This window comes from Mixia osmundae (genome assembly GCF_000708205.1).
Source record: "Mixia osmundae IAM 14324 unplaced genomic scaffold scaffold_6, whole genome shotgun sequence".
In the NCBI taxonomy this organism is placed as follows: domain Eukaryota; kingdom Fungi; phylum Basidiomycota; class Mixiomycetes; order Mixiales; family Mixiaceae; genus Mixia; species Mixia osmundae.
The window spans coordinates 770708-789338 of record NW_014575558.1 but is presented as its reverse complement, the minus strand read 5'-3'; the positions used below and the strand labels follow the sequence as shown (position 1 = coordinate 789338).

Below are 18631 nucleotides of genomic sequence, written 5' to 3'. Positions count from 1 at the left end.
GACCATCAAGCTCCCAGTTCTGAATTTCCTCGGATTTACAATCTACTTCGGCATGCAGTCACGCTTGGCACGTGTGCATCGATCCCCCGCTAGTCACCCCATGTCACCCGTGCATCAGCTGTCCGTCTGCACTGTGTCGTGTTGCGCCCGTAATTGCTCTGCCTAGTCGCGCCCATGCGCATGTAGTACTTTGACTTTGTCTGCGGTCAAGGCCGCTCCCCAAAAGAACTACCCATACACATCGACGATCACATACAGCTCATCGTACCGCACATATCACAAGTTCTGGCAGAACGCCCCTCAACGACAAGCTATCCGCGGGCAGATGTGCAAACTAGATGATTGCTATCGCAAAAGCCTGGCCGAGTGATGCCTTGCTTCGGACTCACTTCAACCTGTCGCTGCTTTTACGATGAACTTGGCTAAGACGCACGGGCACAAACATGTCTTTACACCGTTTGGACATGAAAGCCGTCACTTTGTTTGCAAGTTTCACACCACAAGCTAGGAGTATGATTCTGGGCGGCGAAGTCTCAGTTATACGACGGGGCTGTGCAAAGTGTTTCGGGATTGAATGACTTCGCGCGCTCTGGCTTCTCCCAACCCACCATCAGACTTTACCATCTTCGACTCATCAGTCCAACCATGTTCAGCAAATCTCTCAAGACTATGATACCTGCCGCGCTCGCTCTCTGTCTTGCTACGCTCAGTTTGGGTGCAAGCATTGACGCCCGCGATGCCAACACGCTCGAACGTCGTCATACTGGTCCTTACACGTGGTGTGGCCTTCAGGCGAGCTGCCCTGCCCTGCATATGATGGGAAATTAACGCAATTGCCGACAGACGGAGTACTTGCCGGGCAAAGTTCTCGGTCTTTACTTCTACCTCAATTGGTATACGAATAAGTATGTCGTCTCGCCTGGCGAAGGCATGACATTTGCAAACTTCGAGCCCGCTTACATGGACCATGGCTCTCTCAACGACGCAAATTTTGTGTTGAAGAGCGCAAACAACTACGACGTCGATCTTCAAGCCAAAGTCGGCAGTGATGGCGACATCCAAGGAATCGCTCTCGCTAATTTGAAAATTGGCGATACAACGTTCTCAAATGTGGTTTCCCTTGGCTTCCAGTGCAGTAGCGATCCTCAGCAGCAGAACAAGGTCACCATTCCGGTAAGAGGATCGTTCTATTGATGGCAGCTCAGCTGACGAACATATGCGCAGCGCTACTAGGGAGTGACACCATCAGACTCGGCTGATAAGACCATATAGTCTTGTGTAACAGCCGAAGTGTTTGCATAGTAATCTCAACGTCGACTGCGCGGCTGCAATTGCCGCCCTCGACTATCTGAGAGCTCGATCTTGTGCTCGCTACTAGGCACCATGCGCAGAGGTTGCGGCCCTCTGCCTGGACACTTGTATGCTAGTTGCCATGCAACCTCTGTCCCTCTTTACTGCCAACTGGCTAGATCCGAATGTGGCGCCAAGCAGTCACACGCAGCGCCACTGGCCTATCGCGCTTCCGAGTGAGTCTCAGGCCTTCTCAAAGCACACTTCCTGGATGCTCAGCATCATGGCAATCCTTGCTCGCGACCACTTATGCACACCTGCACTGAACATTGCTGCGACTGATATGTAACAAACATGCAAGTGTTGCGTTGCATCGATCGACACATACTTGACAACAAAACGCGAAATGATGTTCCAGCGATGCAGCCTACACAACGGATCGCTATGCAAGCTCCGGCTTGAAACAAGTTTCGGTTTGAGACAAGTTCCGGCTTTTCCCGTACAATATGCGCCTGACCGTCAGGCTTTGCTATTCAAAGCCGAGCATTTGGTCATGTTCAGCCGGTCTCTCCAGCCAATGATTGCTGCCGTCATCGCTCTCTGCTTTGCTACGCTCACCTTGGGCGCGAGCAACCCCGTCGGCACGATTCATGCTCGCGATGCCAACACGCTCGAACGTCGCCACACTGGTCCTTACACGTGGTGTGGCTTCCAGGCGAGTACTCCTACAGTGGCGTGATCTTTGTGCTGAAGCAGAGGTCACGCAGAGCGAGTATGAGCCAGGCAAGGTCGTCGCTGCTGGCATTGATCTTGTTTGGCAGTCGGGCAAGTACCTTGTGATTCCGGGCCAAGGCCTGAAATCTGCAATCTATGAGCCGCCCGCTATGGTCGGCACTACGCTCGAGAACGCTAACTTCTACCTGGATGCCGGCACTTGGGACGTCGAACTCCAGCTTCGCGTTGCCAACAATGGCGACATTCAGGGCGTGGCGATCGCATACATGACTGTCAACAAGGTCTTTCCAGCAAAAACGCCTCCATTTGGTTTCCAATGCAGTAGCGACTCGGGTCAGCAAAACAAAGTCACCATACCGGTGAGACAGGATTTTCTGCCCCTGATGATGCCTGATCTGAGCAATAAAATCAGGTCTACTAAACAGACGGAGCAAGTACTGGCAGTCTGAGATCATAAACCTGTATCTTGGCTTCTAATGCTACTCATGCATCTGCCGGAATTTCCCGCTCCGGCTATACTCCGCGCGCGCGCGCGCGCGTTCCCTGCAGCTGCACTCTTCGCTCGCTCGCTGATCAAGAAAACTCGCCAAAGGTCGCGCTTCCTCTCGATCTCAAAGGGATCATCTGCGAGGCTTCGCATGCAAAGTATGCCCTGAGCCGTTTGTCCTGAGAGTCTCGCCTTTCCATCGTCTGCAGGGATTGATTGGATGTCGGTTTCAGCTATCCGGCACTGTGATGAGCGACATTCGGCACAGCTCGCAGGACATACGCTCACATCTGCTCTTCGCACCGTGTGCATTTCGAGCTTTCTCGGCACCGAATCCAACGAGACCGCGGACATGCGCGGATCCAAATCTTTTGTGACGCCGTTTGGTCTGCAAAACGCTCACTCAAGTCCGAGTGCTCTACGGAAGCAAACAGAGCTGCGACATGCGCGGCGAAGTCTCAATTACACGACAGAGCTGTGCAAAGTGTTTCGGGATGGAATGACTCCGCGCGCTCTGGCTTCTCCCAACTCACCATCAGACTTTACCATCTTCGACTAATCAGTGCAACCATGTTCAGCAAATCTCTCAAGACCATGATACCTGCCGCTCTCGCTCTCTGTCTTGCTACGCTCAGCTTGGGTGCAAGCATTGAAGCCCGCGATGCCAACACGCTCGAACGCCGCCACACTGGTCCTTACACGTGGTGTGGCTTCCAGGCAAGTACACTCATAGTACCGCAGCTTCCACGCTGACGCATTCGGACTCGCGTAGAGTGAATACGAAGCTGGCAAAGTCGTCGGTGGTGGCTTCGATCTTGTTTGGAAGTCGCACAAGTACAGCGTCAAGCCTAATGGTGGCTTGAAGTCTGTGACTTACGAACCCCCTGTCGTTATCGGCAATTCGCTTAAGAATGGCAATTTCTACCTCGACGGGGGCAATTGGCAGGTCGCGCTTGCACTCCACGTGGCCGATGATGGCGATATCGAAGGAGTGGCAATCGCTGCGATGACTGTCGACAATATCTCTCCACCTAATGCGCCCTCGTTCGGATTTCAGTGCAGTAGCGACACTGATCAGAAGAACAAGGTCACCATTCCTGTAAGCACATTCATACCATACTTTCTGCATGGCTGATGATCGTCTTTGAAGGCCATGTGAGCAGGTCGTCGTGACACTCTGTTGCTCAGATGTGAAGACTTGCATGCAAATTTGCCTTCGCAACTTCAGTTCTTGTCTGCATGATGCTAGTATGCAGCGTAGAAGCCTTCTATCTGAGACTTAAGCCAGTTCAGATCTTCGATCTTCTTTAGATGTCACCATGAGGCGCGACATGCGAGTGCGCGATTGCGCCCAACATTCGCTTCACCGGTGTAAAACAAATACCGGCAAGCATTGGACATAATGCGTTCTTCGTTCCAGTTCCATACAATTCTGTCTCATGTACTCCTCCAATTGTTTCTGCACAGCGCAGCACAATTGTCCGCCTTTGTCTGTCTTTGTCTCGCCAACAACACACCAGGATGAGACTCGCTCGTTCCGGTCGTCTGTTGATGGCTTGTATTGCTCAGGCTATCGCTGCAACACGCGGCGCGCAAGTCGGCGGCATAGCAAGATTGACAAAACGCACGGATTGGTTGACCAATCGCCACTGTACCCTCGCCGCTGCTCTCAGCAACACACCCGTTGTTGCTCACCTGGATTTCGAACTCAACTGGGACCCTCAGCAGCGCAAATTTTTCCAGATCTGGGGTGAGAGCGACCACACAATCCTGCTGGCGTTCTGAGCAAGATTGTAGTCTATACCGACAATCTCGGTACAGTCACGCCATTTCTGGACACGGGCAAGCAGGTCAGTAATGCTCGTACGACTAACTTCAGAGGTAAGTAGGATCGCTTTGTCAACAGTCATAGGCTCATGCGGTTACACGTAGCAAAACGCAAAGGCCATTGGCTCTGGGATTTCTCGGTTTGTCAAGCGCACATGTAATCCGTCGCTTACCTGCCAGCAGATCATATACTATGCCGAAGAGGGAGCGGACGATACCAGCCTTTATTTCAGCATGGCGGAGACGACGACGAGCATCTATGGCGGCACGTACGTTGCATAGTTTACTCTCGGCCCCTTTGACTAACAAACATGTCCCTCACAGCGTGACCACTAGCCCTGCGGCAGGCTACAACTTTGGTGGTACATGCAAAGACGATGTGTAATTTGTACGCTCGCGTAAGCTACTCAATCTAACGGGACACGCAGGGGTAACGACATTCCAATTGGCCTACCAGCCCAAAAACTTGACGCTGGTTACCTTGCGATGTATACAGGCAATCAAATGCACCTGCGCTACAACAAACAGCTCACTTGTCACAACTGATTGCGAGCTCGCAACTCATGTTGCCACCCTCACTGTCTGCCATGAGAGTAGGGTTGCTGAAGTTTGTAAGGTCATCGAAGTGGTAAACCGCGCCGACTTTCTCGCCTCTGCCAGCAATCGTTAGTCTCATTCGCCACAGGCGCGTGAGATCTTACTCGGGAAGGAGACATGCCATGCCTGCTGTGGCAGTACAAGGCTGGAACTTGGTGATATCGAGCAGTGCGCCTGCACTCGATCTCAGCTGTGTGGCCTAAGAAGGCGTAGGGCACATACCGGGAGTCGATGCCTTGATATACACACTGTTACCCTTGTAAAGCTTGTTGTCAAATTGAAGCACGTCCATCTTGACTTTGCATTCGCGCAAGCAACCGATGTCGTATGCCTGACTGATGCCAGCGAGAGCGAGCAGCGTTGCGAGCACTGAAACCTGAGCGAACATCTTTGCTTGACTGTGTCTACTTTCGATAGACTTAACGATTCGAGCGAAGAATTGAAGAGAATGAGGGCAACAGACTCGGAAGGGATGACCTTGGAAGAGATGGCAACACATTGCGCGTCGATGATTCAACGTTCGACGTCTGATCCGTGCAACACTTGAATGCAACCAATTACCATGACTGCACGCCTTTTCAAACCTTTCGGTACTGGCTACCTTGCGATGTATACAGGCAGGTCCATGCACTTGCGCTACAACAGACAGCTCACTTGTCGCAACTGATTGCGAGCTCGCAACTCATGTTGCCACCCTCACTGTCTTTCATGATAGTAGGGTTGCCGAAGTAATTAAAGTCATCGAAGTGGTATACCGTGCCAACTGTTTCGCCTCTGCCAGCCGTCATTAGTCCTGCCCGCCGCAGACTTTGAGATCTTACTCGGGAGCAAGACAAGCCATGCCTTGTGTGGCGGTACACGGTTGAAATTTGGTGATATCGAGCAGTGCGCCTATGTGCACTTTAGGTGTGCTACTGATCAAGGACGCGCATGGGACACACCGGGAGTGGATGGCTTGATATACACACTGGTACCCGGGTAGAGCTCGTTGTTCGCTCCAATCACATCCATCTTGACTTTGCACTCGCGCAAGCAACCGATGTCGTATGCCTGACTGATGCCAGCGAGAGCGAGCAGGGTTGCGAGCACTGAAAATTGGGCGAACATCTTTACTTGACTGTGTATACTTTCGATCAATTCGACGGTTCGAGCGAAGTGAAAAAGAGTGAGGGCAACAGACTCGCAAGGGATGACTTTGGTAGAGATGGCAAAACGCGTTGCGCGTTGATTAGCCAGATTAGGGCCCGTACGATTTCGAATGTAAATTTGAAAGTAAATGTAAATGTAAATGTTGCGACACGAAAATTTACTACTGCGTACGATTTGCGCATGGGTAATAGTATAGTAAAGTAAATTCTTTGTGGGGAAATCGCGGCTCGCTGCCGAGCAGGCGGATGTGGTGCAAATTTGCTAGTCGAAATTTCGAAGAGTAAAATTTACTATCTGATCCCTTTGTCGTCTCTTCTTGGGTTGCAGACTGTCAATGGCGGAGCCAAGCACTGCGCGCTNCGCCAATGATAATAGTAAGCACAGCAGCTGCCCTTAGCAGCTTCGGNCCCCGATGCGACAGCATGTNGATACTGCTNCGTGGAGGAGGCGACTGGTGTGCGGTGCGTCTCCGCGCCATCTCCGCCCCAATTTACTATACTTCTGCTTTTTACTTTGCTCGTGCGTACGATTTCAAAAAATAGTATAGTAAAGTAAATTCTCGAGGCAAATTTGCTCTCAGGTAGCCTGTGAGCAAGAATTTACTTTACTATACCACAAAAATTTACCATTCGAAATCGTACGGGCCCTTAGTCAACGTTCCACGTCTACAACCTCACTGAGTGTCATGACACTCTATAGTCCACTTCAATCAGTTTCCATGACTGAACGCTTTACCAAGACTTCTCCGCTCCTCTTGACTACTGCAATCAAAGGAGGTGCTTGCAAAAACACCAAAGGCAACGTGCATACTGCGAAGCGCACGATCAGGAATTTCCTGTGCACATACTTCCCCTTGATGCTCAGTGGACAAATTCGAAATTGGTGCTGTTGCTCTATACAAGGTATCGTTCTTTGGGCACAGTCCATCGAGGCTCTCAAAGCGCAGCAACAGCATATTGAGACGAATCAGAACCCATATCAGATGGCCTCGCAACACCTATAGCGGTATGCGGTGAGACAGTAGCAAACGCTTGGTCTCGCGCGCACAGGCCGGTGTATGTACTCGGTCTACAACGAACGGGCGACTAGGGGCAACCGATTGCAAGCTCACAAAGCATATCACCTCCCTGACTGTCCGTCATGAGCGTAGGGTTGGTAAGCTCGTGGACATTATCAAAGTGATAAACTACGCCAGCTTTGAAGCCTCTGCCATCAATGGTCAGCTTCTGGGCAGCAAGACTTCCCACGACGCACTGGGAGTCAGCAGTGACGCAGACCATGCCTGCTGTAGCCGTGCAAGGCTTAAACTTGGTGATGTCGAGCATCGCGCCTGCGCACGAATGAGATGTGGCACATCGATACGCGAAAGCGACATACCGGGATTCGATGGCTTGATGTACACACTGGTGTTGGTGAAAAGCTCGTCATGCTGCCCAAACACGTCCATCTTGACCCGGCATTCGCGCAAACAACCAATATCGTATGCTTGGCTGACAAGGACGGATGCGAGCAGCAAGGCAAGCATCGAAATTTGAGTGATCATGTCTGCTGGAACCTTATTGGTGGCGATTTTCAGTGGAAGATGCGGATGGAAGGCAAAAGGTAATATGACTGCATTTCATCGCCGACCTGTCGAGGTGGCAACCAGCGTGTACGCGCGCAAACGCGTCGCACTCCACACCGCCAACAACCTCGTTACGAGTGGCATGACACCCCGCAGTCTGAAACATCTCAGTGTTTGTGGCTGCATGCGTCGATACATACCGCCTGTCTACCCGACCTACGTACTTTGCAAGCTACGCGCCTCGCCATCAAGATGAAGTTTACCGCCGCTCTTTCAGCACTCGCCGTGGCTTGCACGGTCGGAACGACGTTCGCTGCACCTGCCGTCTCCGGCGTCGCTCCAACCCTTGGTAACGAGCTTGCCGAGCGTACAGACTATAGCACCATCAAGTGGCTTCAGTCGTGGGAAGTCTGGATCCAGGCTGGTCTGGTCGATACGGAAGCAACGGTTTACCTCAACTTTCGCATCAACTATGATCCCGATTCGCAGAACTTCGATTACATTGATGGTGCGTGACGGCCGATGCTATTCGATCGCTTTCGGCTGAGTGGATCTATCAACGATAGTCCATACTGGCAACTACGGCAGAGTTGAGCCGCACTTGATCGACGCCCGACCCGGCCATACCAAGACGACGGAATACCTCGGTGAGTTTGTCTGCTGTCGCTATGATACGAACTCATGCTTTCTCGCAGTCAATCTCGATAAGCACACCCAATGGAACTTCCAGATCTTCTTTGATCCTTCGCCAGATGCTCAGGACAAGAACATCTACTTCTCCATGACGCCCGGCGGTACTGTCATCAATGGCAAGACGTGGGTCGACTCCTGCTCACGCCAAAGTGATTGCTGAAAGGGGTTGCTATGGCAGAGTCAAATACAGAGCTGGCAGCACGATCATGGACTTTGGCGCCGTGGTCCTGCTCGAGTAAGCTTGCGAGCCTCCGATGGTTTCTGTTCTGATGCATCGAGACGACAGTGGCGAGCCAATCCCTATTCAGCATTTCCCTACTTACCCGCCTTCTTGAGCGCTGCTCGTATGACCAATTGCATGTTTGTTCTGACGTCAAACCTATCAAGGCAGCCATGATGGTCTGTTGGTACGTCTGAAATTGCTCAGGTAAGTCACCGCAGCAAGCCTCGCTCGCGATCGTCGTATGGTGATCATCTTGGCAGAAGCTATCAAGACCGACGACGCCCTGCTGACATCGTCGCTGCGCGTGCGTGCGTACCACACTCCATCGGTTGATTGCTAGAAAGCCGCCTTTATCGCTTCGAGCCATGGCATGGAGGCCCTTGAGCATCTTTGAGCATTCAGCGATGAGAAGAGCAAGGCGGAGGACAGCCAGATGTGTGAATGTACAGAAGGATGGCGAGCCTGCGCGAGTCAGAAGGGTAGATACGTACACGCCAACATGCATGCACAAGTCTCTTCCTGAAAGCGCGCGTACCTGCTCAAGGAAGACTCGCCAGCTTGACGACTCGCAAGATGGGCGCTTCGGGCTCAAAGGCAGAGGTTGTCGAAGAAGGCAAGGAGAAGCAGTTCTACTCCAACGCAGATACGCCCATCAGGGTCACTCCACTCACTCCTCACCTTGCCCGCTGAAGCTGAAAAAGAGCAAAAACGCAGTTCTCACCGGGTCTGATCAACCACTTGCAGGACTCTGCCTCGCCCAGCTCAGAACGCCAACAGACGCTCGACTCTCACATCCAGGAGCGCATCAAATCTGAGCTCACGCGGCTACAGAGCGAGGAGAGTGAGATCAGGGCTCAGATTGCTCAGGCGTTGGAGAAGGAGAATCTGGACAAGAGCAGGGGGTCGGCGGAGAAGGGAGAGGGGAAGAGCTCACTGTTGCTCGAGAGGGATCTGGAAGTACTGCGAGCAAAGGTAGAGAGACGGAGACAGAGGACGGATGAGCTTGCTGGTCCTGACAGTTTGGTCGGCAAGACTCGTACTGCTCTCGTTCAATGCTACAGGTGAGACTCCTATCGCTGAGTCGCCTTGCAGTCGCTCAGACAGACTGCAAATGACACAGGAATAATCCCAAGACGACGCTAGACTGCGACAGGGAAACCGACGCGTTCAAAGCTGCCGTCAAGCAACTCGAACAGGTATGCCTTGTTACCTTTGTTCAGTCTTGCCCAGGCTAACTCTCGATCACAGCAATTCGTGGCTTCAGTTCATTAGCTGATGACTAGACGAGCATGGAAATTGATGACATGCAATGAGCTTTGCTGATGCTAAGCAAGCTATCGCTTTCATTTGCTGAACAATCTAGACCTCGTGATACACTGCTCAGCTGCGAGACGTCGTCATGAGAATAGCTAGTAGCCGCTATAGCCCTGATTCATTTTGCTATCACACCCGTGATCAGCCAGAAAAAGACATTGGGGACTCGCACAGAAGACTGACTTTGCCTTTTCCTGCTCGAGACGTTGGTAGAGCATTTGTACGGCCATCTGGATGTTAGCAGGCTGACCGGACACATTCACAAGACGCTCTCCGTTGGGATTGAGACCACCTTCAGAGGGCTCCATGATCTTGATGTGCGCGCCCGAGTTGTTGCGGAGCTCGTTGATCTTCAAGCCACCTTTGCCGATGATAGGTCCGACGAGCTCGTTGGGGATATAGACTTGCTGGGTCTGGTTGGGACCGACGGGTCCAGTAGCAACGGGAGGCGGTCCAAAGGGCATTGCGGAAGTCGTCGCTTGGGCTTGTGCGGGAGGCATACCCTGAACAGGCGGGGCGGCGAAGTGCTGCTGAGGAGCTTGGCCGTGTTGGGGAGGCGCCATAGCGGCAGGAGGTCCACCCATGCCACGGTAGGGATCGTGATAACCTGTCGGATTGACCATGGGAGCTGCAACACGGTAGGGATCGTGATGGGGTGGCGCGGGAGGATAGTAGCCACCTGCACTCGGGCCAGAGCCAGGACGGGGCGGCGGAGGACCATAGGATGTGGGAGGAAGACCGGGACGGTAAGGCGTGTTGTTGACGGCACGATCGCTATGCTCGGCAAGGATGGCTCCGGTATAGTAGACCGCGATGTGGATGGCATCTGCTACGCCTGAGATGGATAGAATGCGCTGCAGAAGCTTGCACATTGAGCAAAGCTTCATCGTGCGGAGTTTCAGGTCTTACCTCTGTGGAGCCGGGAAGCATTGATTCGGTAGCCTGCAGGCGAGCGCCGCTAGCGTCTTGGATCTCCTTGATCTTTGCGCCTTGCTTGCCGATGATGGATCCCATGCGATGATTCGGCACAATGAATCTGCGGGCAAAGTCAGAAGATTGTCAGCTCGTGTGCATGAATCATCGCCATAGACGCTCACCTGATTGTGACTGCACGTGAACCAGGCACAGAAGGCACGTCGAAGGGCTCGTCATTGATGCGACGAACAATCAGACCAAAGGCCTTGACGCAGCATCATGATCAGCTCGTGCCGCTGCGTCATGATACCAGCGCACCTTTGAGACGCCATCGAGTAGACCGGAAACATTCAAGATACGCTCTGGATTATTCGGGATCGATTCGGACACGAGGACTTTGACGCCAGCCTTTTCGCGAATTTCCTTGATCGACTGACCGCCCTTGCCAATGATGATGCTGGCGTCTTGCGTGACAATCAGAGCACGCAGAGTGACATGAGGATTGGCAGCCGTCGCGATCGCAGCGCCCGAGCCAGTCGCAGAGGGCGGAGGTGGGGGTGAGAGCGCGCCCGAATCTGTGCCATTGCGAATGCCTGCAGGATCTGACGTGCCTAGTTCACCTGGACTGCTTGCCGCGACAGGTGCAGGAGGAGCGTCTATCGCAACAGACGCGGTGGTAGCGGGCGGAGCAGTAGCTGTACTCGCTACCGCTGTTGCCCCGGTAAGTTCGTCATTGGACAGGTTGGGCCGTTTCGCTTCTGTCTCGGTATTGGCAGCAGCGAGCGAGTTGGATCTCTGTCTCTTGACTGCCGGCGCTGAGATCTCTCCCTCGGCGGCAGAAGTAGAGGCAACCGGAGCGCTTTCCTCTGTCATCGTGTCAGTCCCTGGCCTTGTCAGACGCGAGGGTAACAGCTGTTGGGCTTCGAGGCAGAGACACAAGAACGAGTGAGGATCTAGAAGGAAAGCAACAAGAAGGATGAGAGCATGATCAGAACCTAGAAGGAAGGGAGATGACCTCGAGTGGTGCGCTGTTTGACCTGTTCCTGATCGTGAAGGAGAGATGCTCGGCTTTTGGTGAGAACAGAGACGGCGGCAAGGACGTATGTATCGACGGTAGAGCTTGCGAGGGGCACCGCAGATGTCTGTCCTAGAACGTACAGGGCCAAAGGAAAGGCAATAGTCTGAAAGAAAGCAAGCGCAAAAGAGCGAGCATAAGACAGTGTACTCGGGCAAGGAGGGACCGACAGAGGCCTCGCCAGCCCTCGCTCGATACGTGAAGCCGGTAGCGCTCGTGATACTCACCAAGGGGCTGCAGATGGAGCTATCTGCGCTGGAGGAGATCTGTCGGTTTGCCGGTCGACAGCCTCGAGCCGTCAGGGCGAATTGATTACATGATATTTCTTCTGCGCGTTCTCAATAGTCTTGACGCGGCGTGGGCGTCCCCAGCGATGGACGATGCTTCTCCGCCGATTGCAAGACTGAAGCACAGCATTACAGTCGACAGATCGCTGCTCAAAGATGTCGCATCCGTCTTGCTCCATTCGATACTGTTCCTACGCTGCTTTGGCAATACGCATCCCCGGACGATTGACCTGCTCGGCCTGAGCTTTGTGCGCTCTCTACTCCCTCTCATCCTCGTCAAACTCATACAAGAGGGGTGCACAGTCGGCCATACAGGATGCAGAACTAGAAGCTGTTGTGCAGGCCAAAGCACAGAGTATCTCCCGCGCCGCGGAGCAGCATCATCTCGGTCCCTCATTGGGTCGACAGGCCTCTCACCCGGCCTTGCAGACATTGCGAGTCAACTTGGCCTTCAATGAGCGGACGACTATCAAAGTATGGTACGGCAGCAAGGAGGCGGATGTGCCGTTCGAACGCTGGTCGATAGAGCTCAGCATCGAAACGGGACTCACCGAAAGAGAGCGCAACAAGATCGAAGCAAAGACTCGCAGGGATCTTCGTCAGTTCATCTTCAAATCAGTGACATTCGCGCAGACGGGTAGAGAACGCTTGCCGGCCATTAAATCGTCAGATCTGGTGTGCTACCCGTGGTCGATGTCCCTTGCGAGCGCAGAGGGTCCGCTGGACGATACGCCATCCGATAAGACTGCTGCTATTGACGAAGGACCGGGTAGAAGGGCAGGCATGTTATCAGGTGCTATGTGGTAGTGAATGTGTTGTGACAAGTGTTAATGTGTACAACAGTGTTCATCTACCAAAGCCAGCTGGGTCTTCTCAGTCCGAGCAGCGAGAAGATCGAATAGGCGACGCCGATTGACGTCCTGCTTGCGTGAACAGCTTTTCCTTGCACTTGTAGCTTCCAAGCCTCCTTGCCGTCTACAAAGAGCTTCATGTTGACGATAGGCAGATTTGCCGTCCGAGTGTCAACTTCCATCGTGACGAACTTGTGGTTTCCATTCGGTATGTCTGTATTCCCGGTCAGGCCATAGTCTCGGCGGTGAGAGAGAGACGTACATTTGAGCAAAAAGTCTTCACCCGTTGCTCCGAGGCCATGCTTGGGGCTTAGCGTTCTGATAGGCAGATAGAACTGATTAAGCGGCGAAACACTGAATAGAAAGTCAGCAAGGCACAGCCAGCGCAGCCGATGTTGCACGTACGAGAATTCGACAACCTTGTTGCGAATTGTGGCGGCAGCAAATTCGTGTCGATCGCCGGACAAGATAATTACACTGTCCAAGCGAGTCAGTACGCATCGTCTGTAATTCACATGGCAGCGTACTTTGGCACAAACTCGAGCAAATCCATCAGCTCCGTACGCTCGGTCTGGAATCCTCGCCAAGTATCGTCGGCGCTATCAGGAGCGATACGAGGCAATCTGATCAGCTCTGGCACTTTAGCATGACTCGATCGTCCTCGAACTCTCACGTACCCATTGATGCCGCCCCACAAGGTCATGAAAGGCGTGCTCGTCACGACAAATTTGAATGTGACGGTCGAGTTGACTGCAGTAAGCCATTCTTTGAAAACGCGCTTCTGCTTCTCGCCTAGCATCGTCTTTTGCTCGTCGTCTTCTGCCTCGTTGGCAGATCTATACCTACGCGCGTCAAGGACGAAGAATGCAGCATCGCCGTGTCTGAACCAGTAGTAGTTGGATTTCTCAGCATCGCTGTTTAGCAGACTGGATGCATCAGAAACGGTATCGTAGTTCGGCTCGCCGTTGTAGGCAACATAAGCGTGATTGGCATCCTGGAAGTGCGGCGTGTCCTTTGATTCGCCGGCGTAGTCATTAGCAATCTCGTGATCATCGTAGACATTGATGATGGGCACGCGCTCGTACACTTTGCGCATGTCCTCAGAGGCGTACGTTTGACGATACTTGCGCATGAAATAATCGCGTTTCGTGCCCTTCGATCGACCTCGGTACGCTGCGGAATAGGTCAGCACGACTAGCTACTGCCTAGCTGAAACGTACGCGTGTCAGCATAGATAAAGTCGCCCATAAGCAGAGCAAAGTCGACATTCTCGCTCTCGATTGCAGAGCTGAGATAACGTGCGCCTTTGACGGATAGATGATCGCCAAAGGGTACATATGGCCATCCCGGTATGATGCAAGAGCTGGCTGCAAAGGTGAAGTGGGATGCGCCCGCTGCTAGTCTCGGCGAAGGGAAAGTCTTGAACATTTGAACTTTTTCACCGAAGGAGGGCAAGATATCGCCATCGACTGCAGATACGAGCTTGTACTCGTATTCAGTGGCGGGCGATAGGTTCGAGAGCCTGACGGTGCTCATGTAGTCTGCGTCTGCAGTGCTCTGCACTACAGGCCCTTCTTGCCATCGTCCAGAGGGTCGCGTGGGCCTGTACAGTATCCTTGCAATGCCGTGTTTGCCGTCTTCTGCTAGCTCGGCGAGCCTGTCGAGACTCGGTAGGCTCTTGGCTCTGGGCAGGATGGGTACAGCTGCAAAAGGCTCAGAGATGGTCGCATTGAGCTTGTGCAAGAAGCTATGATCGAGCAGATGATCTGCAAGAGGCTCCAAGCCGGAGTCACCCGACATGCTTAGCTTTGATGCGTATTTCTTCGCCGTGCTGCTCAAGCCAGACGCAAAATGTGCAGCGCTCGCCGTGATAGGCGCATGGGCGGCGAGGGGCGGTACTCGTGTGGAAAGCTTGACCCAAGTATCGCCCACTGCGCCTGCTCGAGCAAATGCAAGATCGTTGTGGTCTATGAAGAAGACGGGCGTGTAGACGAAATCGATGACCATGAGTAGGATGGCGGTATTTATGGCCAGCGAGAACCGATTGAACACGCGAGATCGTGTACATCTTCCGAGTATGAAGCTGATCGGACCCGGTGTAGCAAGCGTACTAGCCTGCTTTTGCATTCTGAGCAATGAAGCAGCCGAGGGTCTGCTGCTCGTCAGTGGATTCTCTGGCTTTGGATCAAGCTTTGAGCTGCCGTTCTTCGCTTTACCAGGCTTTCCCTTTGCTGTCTTTCCATTCGCAGCGACGGAGCTATATGAAGGTGCGCCAGGCTTGTCACTGGCAGGTGCGGGCGCATTGGCAGCAATGTCCTCAGATTTGACGACGGCCTCTTTGCCTTGCAATAATCTATCTGCAGCGCGCTCTGCGTGATCTTCCATGAAGATCTGACTGTCTTGCTCGACTGCGACGATGAGCGTGTTGAGATCGAGATAGGTGAGGAGATAAGCGACGTAGAGCGTCGGCAAGGCAGTCGCAAAGATGTGACCGGGGAACTGCCGATAGGATGTCATTCCAGTTTCGCTGAGGGCCATTTGCAAGCTTACCCATCGGAGGAAGAAGAAGCCGCCGAGTCTGAGGAGCGTCGAGGCTATCGTCGAGCCTATGACGGCAAAAGTGAACGCCATGCTGTCCTCTTCGACTTGGGCCGACGGCCATCGAGGAAAGAGCGACAGTAACCGCCACAATGTCGCGTTCTATCAAGCGCAGATTTCTTGTGGCTCTTCATCAAAAAGCAAGAGATCAATTGTCACGCCGTGGTCCTATCGACAGTGGGAATGACGGTGCCAATGCTGGTTCACTCTGTGGATCTCTTTGTCGGTCTCGAGAGGAAAGCAGATGCTAATTAGGAACCAACGAAGACGCACCAGATGGTTCGCTTGGGCTGACAAGAAGCACACAAACTATCTCCATCCCAGCGAGGCTGCTCAGCATGGCGGCACGAGACATCACAGTGTAGATGGCTCTGTCGGATATGCTGGGCAGTCTGCTTTCACTCGTGTTGCCTCATGACGAACGAAAATAAGAAAAAAAAACTGATTTAATGAGACTGATGCTGCTCGAAAGAGCATCTGCTGATGTCACAATTCGTTGCTGAAAACCTGAAGGCACACTCTCTCATACATACATGCATACTCTTGCACAACACACAGTCACACAGACATACCGTGCTCGCCTTGAGGAGAAAGCTTGCGCGCGTCAGGGGGTTTCTTCCTCAAAGACGACCAGTGGCTTCTCTGCTCCCACGACATCGCCAGCTTGGCAGTGCACACTCGCAATCTTACCAGAGCGAGGCGCGCGTAGCGTCATCTCCGTCTGTGAGAGGCTTAGCTCGTATTGTCAGATGATCGGGAGTGGCTTACCTTCATGGCCTCAACGACAACCAGTGTAGCGCCTTCTCCGACTTGCTGACCTTGTGCAGCAGAGACAGAAACAACGCGGCAAGGCATAGGCGCCTTGATTGCACTTCCTACCATGCCAAGTGGCTGAGCAGACTCGAGCTTCTCGCGCCAGGCTGGGATCGGCTCATCGAGTGCAAAGGATGTGCCGTCATTGTTGAACAGATGGTATCGTTCTAGCTTATCGCTCGAAGCAGGCGTCTCGACCACGACGTTTGTCACATGGGTCTGATCATTCAAACGAGTCGACAATGTATTGCTAGCAGAGACTTCGGTTTGGATGCGCTCGTAGGCCGTAGATTCGTTTTGTGTTGGCTTGACGAGCACATCGAAGCCATTCGAGCCTACTGAGACAGATACAGAGGATACAGCTTCATTTTGACTAACAAAGTCGGAGCGATAAGCATACGTATCGCCATAGAAGCGTGTTCCAGCAAGTGTGGACCAGGGCGAATCGACGTCATTCATACTGAGCCAAGACAACGCCTCGATCGACTTGAACAAGCCAGCTTGAGCTAGATCGGCTGCTGTAGGCAGAGAGGGCGGAGCGAATAGATCGTGCGCATATTGCGGGATGAAGCCCGTCTGGACTTGCTCTGCGATGAACTCGGGATGAGCAGCCAAAGAACGCAGGAATTCGATATTGGTAGACGGTCCGATGACATGAAACTCTGCAAGACCCTGTCGAAGAGTCCGTAGAGCAGCCTGACGATCCGGGCCATGGCAAATGAGTTTGGCAATCATGGGGTCGTAGAAGAGTCCGATATCATCGCCCGCTCTCACGCCAATCTCGATTCTGACGTTGTGACTCGAGACAGGTGGCGAGAGATGAATGAGACGTCCTGCGTCGGGCAAAAAATTGTTACGAGGCTTTTCGGCGTAGATGCGAGCTTCGAAAGCATGACCGTTCTTTTGAATTTGCTCTTGTTTGAGGGGTAGAGGATTGCCCGCTGCTACGTCGAGCTGCCACTCGACCAGGTCGATACCGGTGATGGCTTCGCTGACGCAGTGTTCGACTTGCAAACGTGTGTTGACCTCCATAAAGAAGAACTCGTGCGTTTTCGAATCGAGCAGAAATTCGACTGTGCCTGCACCTTTGTATCCCACAGCTTCCACAGCCGCAATCGCTTTATCTGCCAATTCTTGCTGTAATGACTCTGACAAGCCGGGCGCAGGCGCTTCTTCGATGATCTTCTGATGCCGTCTCTGGACTGAGCAATCGCGCGTATAGAGATGAACTGTTCCACCTGGTTTGCCCGTCGAGTCTGAGCAAACTTGCACTTCCACATGACGGGGATCGATGACATATCGTTCGAGTAGGACTGTATCGTCATCGAACGATTTGAGTGCTTCACGTTTTGCCGACTCGAGCTGGGCGTTGAATTCCAAGGCAGACATGGCGATCTTCATGCCTTTGCCCCCTCCACCTTTAGTCGCTTTGATCAACACAGGATATCCCATCTCTTGCGCCTGATCTTGTAAGAAGGCGCTATCCTGATTTTCGCCGTGGTAGCCAGGCACGCAAGGCACGCCCGCGGCGAGCATGATTTTCTTTGATTCCGACTTGCTACCCATTGCCCGAATGGCACTGGCAGGAGGGCCTATAAAGACGATCCCCGCTGCTGCCAACGCTTCGGCAAAGCCAGCATTCTCTGAAAGCAGACCGTAGCCAGGGTGGACAGCCTGAGCACCTGAACGTCGACATACTTCAATGATCTTGTCGATACGCAAGTAGCTCTCGAGCGGAGGAGAAGCTCCGATATGATAGGCTTCGTCTGCTTCTTGTACGTGCAGCGCATTGCTGTCCGCGTCCGAGTAGACCGCAACGGTGCGCACGCCGAGTCTCTTGCAGGTACGTATGACGCGACAGGCAATCTCGCCTCTGTTGGCGATGAGGATCTTATCAAACAGTGGCTTGCGCTTGTACGGTGCTGCTGTTCTGACGGTCGCATAGCTTCGAGGATGCGTACTGAGTCCAGCCAGGCAACGCGGGGTCTGCGCGACAGAGCATGACCTTGGCGATGATGGTGTAGACGCCGCGATAGTCAGCCTCGCCGCTCTTGCACGTACAGCACGATGGCGAAGGGCTGCCGTGCTGAGCTTGCGGAGCATCGTGCCGGTCTTGTCGAGGCGACCGACGACAAGCCGGCCACACCCACCTTGCCAACAAGCCGGGGCACGCGCCGAGTTAACGTTGCGCTTATCAGCTGCACTCCGCCATC

At 53.2% G+C, this 18631-nt stretch overlaps 11 protein-coding genes across 11 annotated transcripts; 6 read left to right on the top strand and 5 right to left on the bottom strand.

Annotated features, from left to right (window-relative positions):
* The first annotated feature begins 303 nt into the window (after positions 1-303).
* L969DRAFT_503373 (uncharacterized protein) lies at positions 304-1354 on the top strand. The gene is made up of 3 exons (XM_014712100.1): positions 304-792; positions 844-1173; positions 1225-1354. The coding sequence occupies exons 1-3, from the start codon at positions 646-648 to the stop codon at positions 1231-1233; spliced, it is 486 nt and encodes a 161-aa protein (XP_014567586.1). The 5' UTR covers positions 304-645; the 3' UTR covers positions 1234-1354.
* A 4-nt stretch (positions 1355-1358) lies between these two features.
* L969DRAFT_503489 (uncharacterized protein) lies at positions 1359-2771 on the top strand. Its single transcript, XM_014712099.1, has 2 exons — positions 1359-2005; positions 2058-2771. Exons 1-2 carry the CDS (start codon positions 1697-1699, stop codon positions 2472-2474), a joined length of 726 nt encoding a protein of 241 aa, XP_014567585.1. The 5' UTR covers positions 1359-1696; the 3' UTR covers positions 2475-2771.
* A 311-nt stretch (positions 2772-3082) lies between these two features.
* L969DRAFT_95165 (uncharacterized protein) lies at positions 3083-4885 on the top strand (the record flags this gene model as incomplete). Its single annotated transcript, XM_014712098.1, has 9 exons — positions 3083-3229; positions 3285-3611; positions 3663-3667; positions 4033-4262; positions 4310-4393; positions 4445-4479; positions 4523-4608; positions 4664-4720; positions 4768-4885. 9 exons carry the CDS (start codon positions 3083-3085, stop codon positions 4883-4885), a joined length of 1089 nt encoding a protein of 362 aa, XP_014567584.1.
* A 250-nt stretch (positions 4886-5135) lies between these two features.
* Positions 5136-6043, bottom strand: L969DRAFT_95164 (uncharacterized protein; the record flags this gene model as incomplete). The annotated part of the gene is made up of 4 exons (XM_014712097.1): positions 5136-5305; positions 5637-5710; positions 5758-5827; positions 5878-6043. 4 exons carry the CDS (start codon positions 6041-6043, stop codon positions 5136-5138), a joined length of 480 nt encoding a protein of 159 aa, XP_014567583.1.
* A 1127-nt stretch (positions 6044-7170) lies between these two features.
* Positions 7171-7628, bottom strand: L969DRAFT_50476 (uncharacterized protein; the record flags this gene model as incomplete). Its single annotated transcript, XM_014712096.1, has 2 exons — positions 7171-7415; positions 7463-7628. The coding sequence occupies 2 exons, from the start codon at positions 7626-7628 to the stop codon at positions 7171-7173; spliced, it is 411 nt and encodes a 136-aa protein (XP_014567582.1).
* Positions 7629-7692: 64 nt separating this feature from the next.
* Positions 7693-8677, top strand: L969DRAFT_95162 (uncharacterized protein; the record flags this gene model as incomplete). The annotated part of the gene is made up of 6 exons (XM_014712095.1): positions 7693-7837; positions 7882-8157; positions 8216-8296; positions 8345-8465; positions 8521-8577; positions 8629-8677. The coding sequence occupies 6 exons, from the start codon at positions 7693-7695 to the stop codon at positions 8675-8677; spliced, it is 729 nt and encodes a 242-aa protein (XP_014567581.1).
* A 437-nt stretch (positions 8678-9114) lies between these two features.
* On the top strand, positions 9115-9947 carry L969DRAFT_88396 (uncharacterized protein). Its single transcript, XM_014712094.1, has 4 exons — positions 9115-9222; positions 9280-9626; positions 9686-9761; positions 9814-9947. The coding sequence occupies exons 1-4, from the start codon at positions 9139-9141 to the stop codon at positions 9835-9837; spliced, it is 531 nt and encodes a 176-aa protein (XP_014567580.1). The 5' UTR covers positions 9115-9138; the 3' UTR covers positions 9838-9947.
* L969DRAFT_88395 (uncharacterized protein) lies at positions 9848-12167 on the bottom strand. Its single transcript, XM_014712093.1, has 5 exons — positions 11113-12167; positions 10977-11059; positions 10789-10915; positions 10063-10733; positions 9848-10005 (listed from the first exon to the last, which is right to left on the bottom strand). The coding sequence occupies exons 1-5, from the start codon at positions 11665-11667 to the stop codon at positions 9975-9977; spliced, it is 1467 nt and encodes a 488-aa protein (XP_014567579.1). The 5' UTR covers positions 11668-12167; the 3' UTR covers positions 9848-9974.
* Positions 12168-12230: 63 nt separating this feature from the next.
* L969DRAFT_88394 (uncharacterized protein) lies at positions 12231-12983 on the top strand. The gene is made up of 2 exons (XM_014712092.1): positions 12231-12404; positions 12460-12983. Exons 1-2 carry the CDS (start codon positions 12243-12245, stop codon positions 12961-12963), a joined length of 666 nt encoding a protein of 221 aa, XP_014567578.1. The 5' UTR covers positions 12231-12242; the 3' UTR covers positions 12964-12983.
* On the bottom strand, positions 12939-15671 carry L969DRAFT_75870 (uncharacterized protein). Its single transcript, XM_014712091.1, has 7 exons — positions 15558-15671; positions 14228-15506; positions 13685-14180; positions 13535-13630; positions 13413-13484; positions 13270-13361; positions 12939-13221 (listed from the first exon to the last, which is right to left on the bottom strand). The coding sequence occupies exons 1-7, from the start codon at positions 15636-15638 to the stop codon at positions 13007-13009; spliced, it is 2331 nt and encodes a 776-aa protein (XP_014567577.1). The 5' UTR covers positions 15639-15671; the 3' UTR covers positions 12939-13006.
* Positions 15672-15852: 181 nt separating this feature from the next.
* Positions 15853-18521, bottom strand: L969DRAFT_50307 (uncharacterized protein; the record flags this gene model as incomplete). The annotated part of the gene is made up of 3 exons (XM_014712090.1): positions 15853-16016; positions 16296-16326; positions 16374-18521. 3 exons carry the CDS (start codon positions 18519-18521, stop codon positions 15853-15855), a joined length of 2343 nt encoding a protein of 780 aa, XP_014567576.1.
* Between the last annotated feature and the right edge of the window lie 110 nt (positions 18522-18631).

Bases quoted from the DNA above. Each gene is read 5' to 3' on its own strand.
- L969DRAFT_503373 (XM_014712100.1), top strand. From the start codon at position 646: ATGTTCAGCAAATCTCTCAAGACTATGATACCTGCCGCGCTCGCTCTC. The intron at 793-843 runs GCGAGCTGCCCT...AATTGCCGACAG, and splicing joins ACACGTGGTGTGGCCTTCAG to ACGGAGTACTTGCCGGGCAA.
- L969DRAFT_503489 (XM_014712099.1), top strand. From the start codon at position 1,697: ATGATGTTCCAGCGATGCAGCCTACACAACGGATCGCTATGCAAGCTC. The intron at 2,006-2,057 runs GCGAGTACTCCT...GAGGTCACGCAG, and splicing joins ACACGTGGTGTGGCTTCCAG to AGCGAGTATGAGCCAGGCAA.
- L969DRAFT_88396 (XM_014712094.1), top strand. From the start codon at position 9,139: ATGGGCGCTTCGGGCTCAAAGGCAGAGGTTGTCGAAGAAGGCAAGGAG. The intron at 9,223-9,279 runs GTCACTCCACTC...GCAAAAACGCAG, and splicing joins ACGCAGATACGCCCATCAGG to TTCTCACCGGGTCTGATCAA. The intron at 9,627-9,685 runs GTGAGACTCCTA...CAAATGACACAG, and splicing joins GCTCTCGTTCAATGCTACAG to GAATAATCCCAAGACGACGC.
- L969DRAFT_88395 (XM_014712093.1), bottom strand. From the start codon at position 11,667: ATGACAGAGGAAAGCGCTCCGGTTGCCTCTACTTCTGCCGCCGAGGGA. The intron at 11,060-11,112 runs GTGCGCTGGTAT...TGCTGCGTCAAG, and splicing joins TACTCGATGGCGTCTCAAAG to GCCTTTGGTCTGATTGTTCG. The intron at 10,734-10,788 runs GTAAGACCTGAA...AAGCTTCTGCAG, and splicing joins TGCTTCCCGGCTCCACAGAG to CGCATTCTATCCATCTCAGG.
- L969DRAFT_88394 (XM_014712092.1), top strand. From the start codon at position 12,243: ATGGACGATGCTTCTCCGCCGATTGCAAGACTGAAGCACAGCATTACA. The intron at 12,405-12,459 runs GTGCGCTCTCTA...AGGGGTGCACAG, and splicing joins ACCTGCTCGGCCTGAGCTTT to TCGGCCATACAGGATGCAGA.
- L969DRAFT_75870 (XM_014712091.1), bottom strand. From the start codon at position 15,638: ATGGCGTTCACTTTTGCCGTCATAGGCTCGACGATAGCCTCGACGCTC. The intron at 15,507-15,557 runs GTAAGCTTGCAA...TCCTATCGGCAG, and splicing joins GCTTCTTCTTCCTCCGATGG to TTCCCCGGTCACATCTTTGC. The intron at 13,631-13,684 runs GTACGTGAGAGT...AGAGCTGATCAG, and splicing joins TTGTGGGGCGGCATCAATGG to ATTGCCTCGTATCGCTCCTG.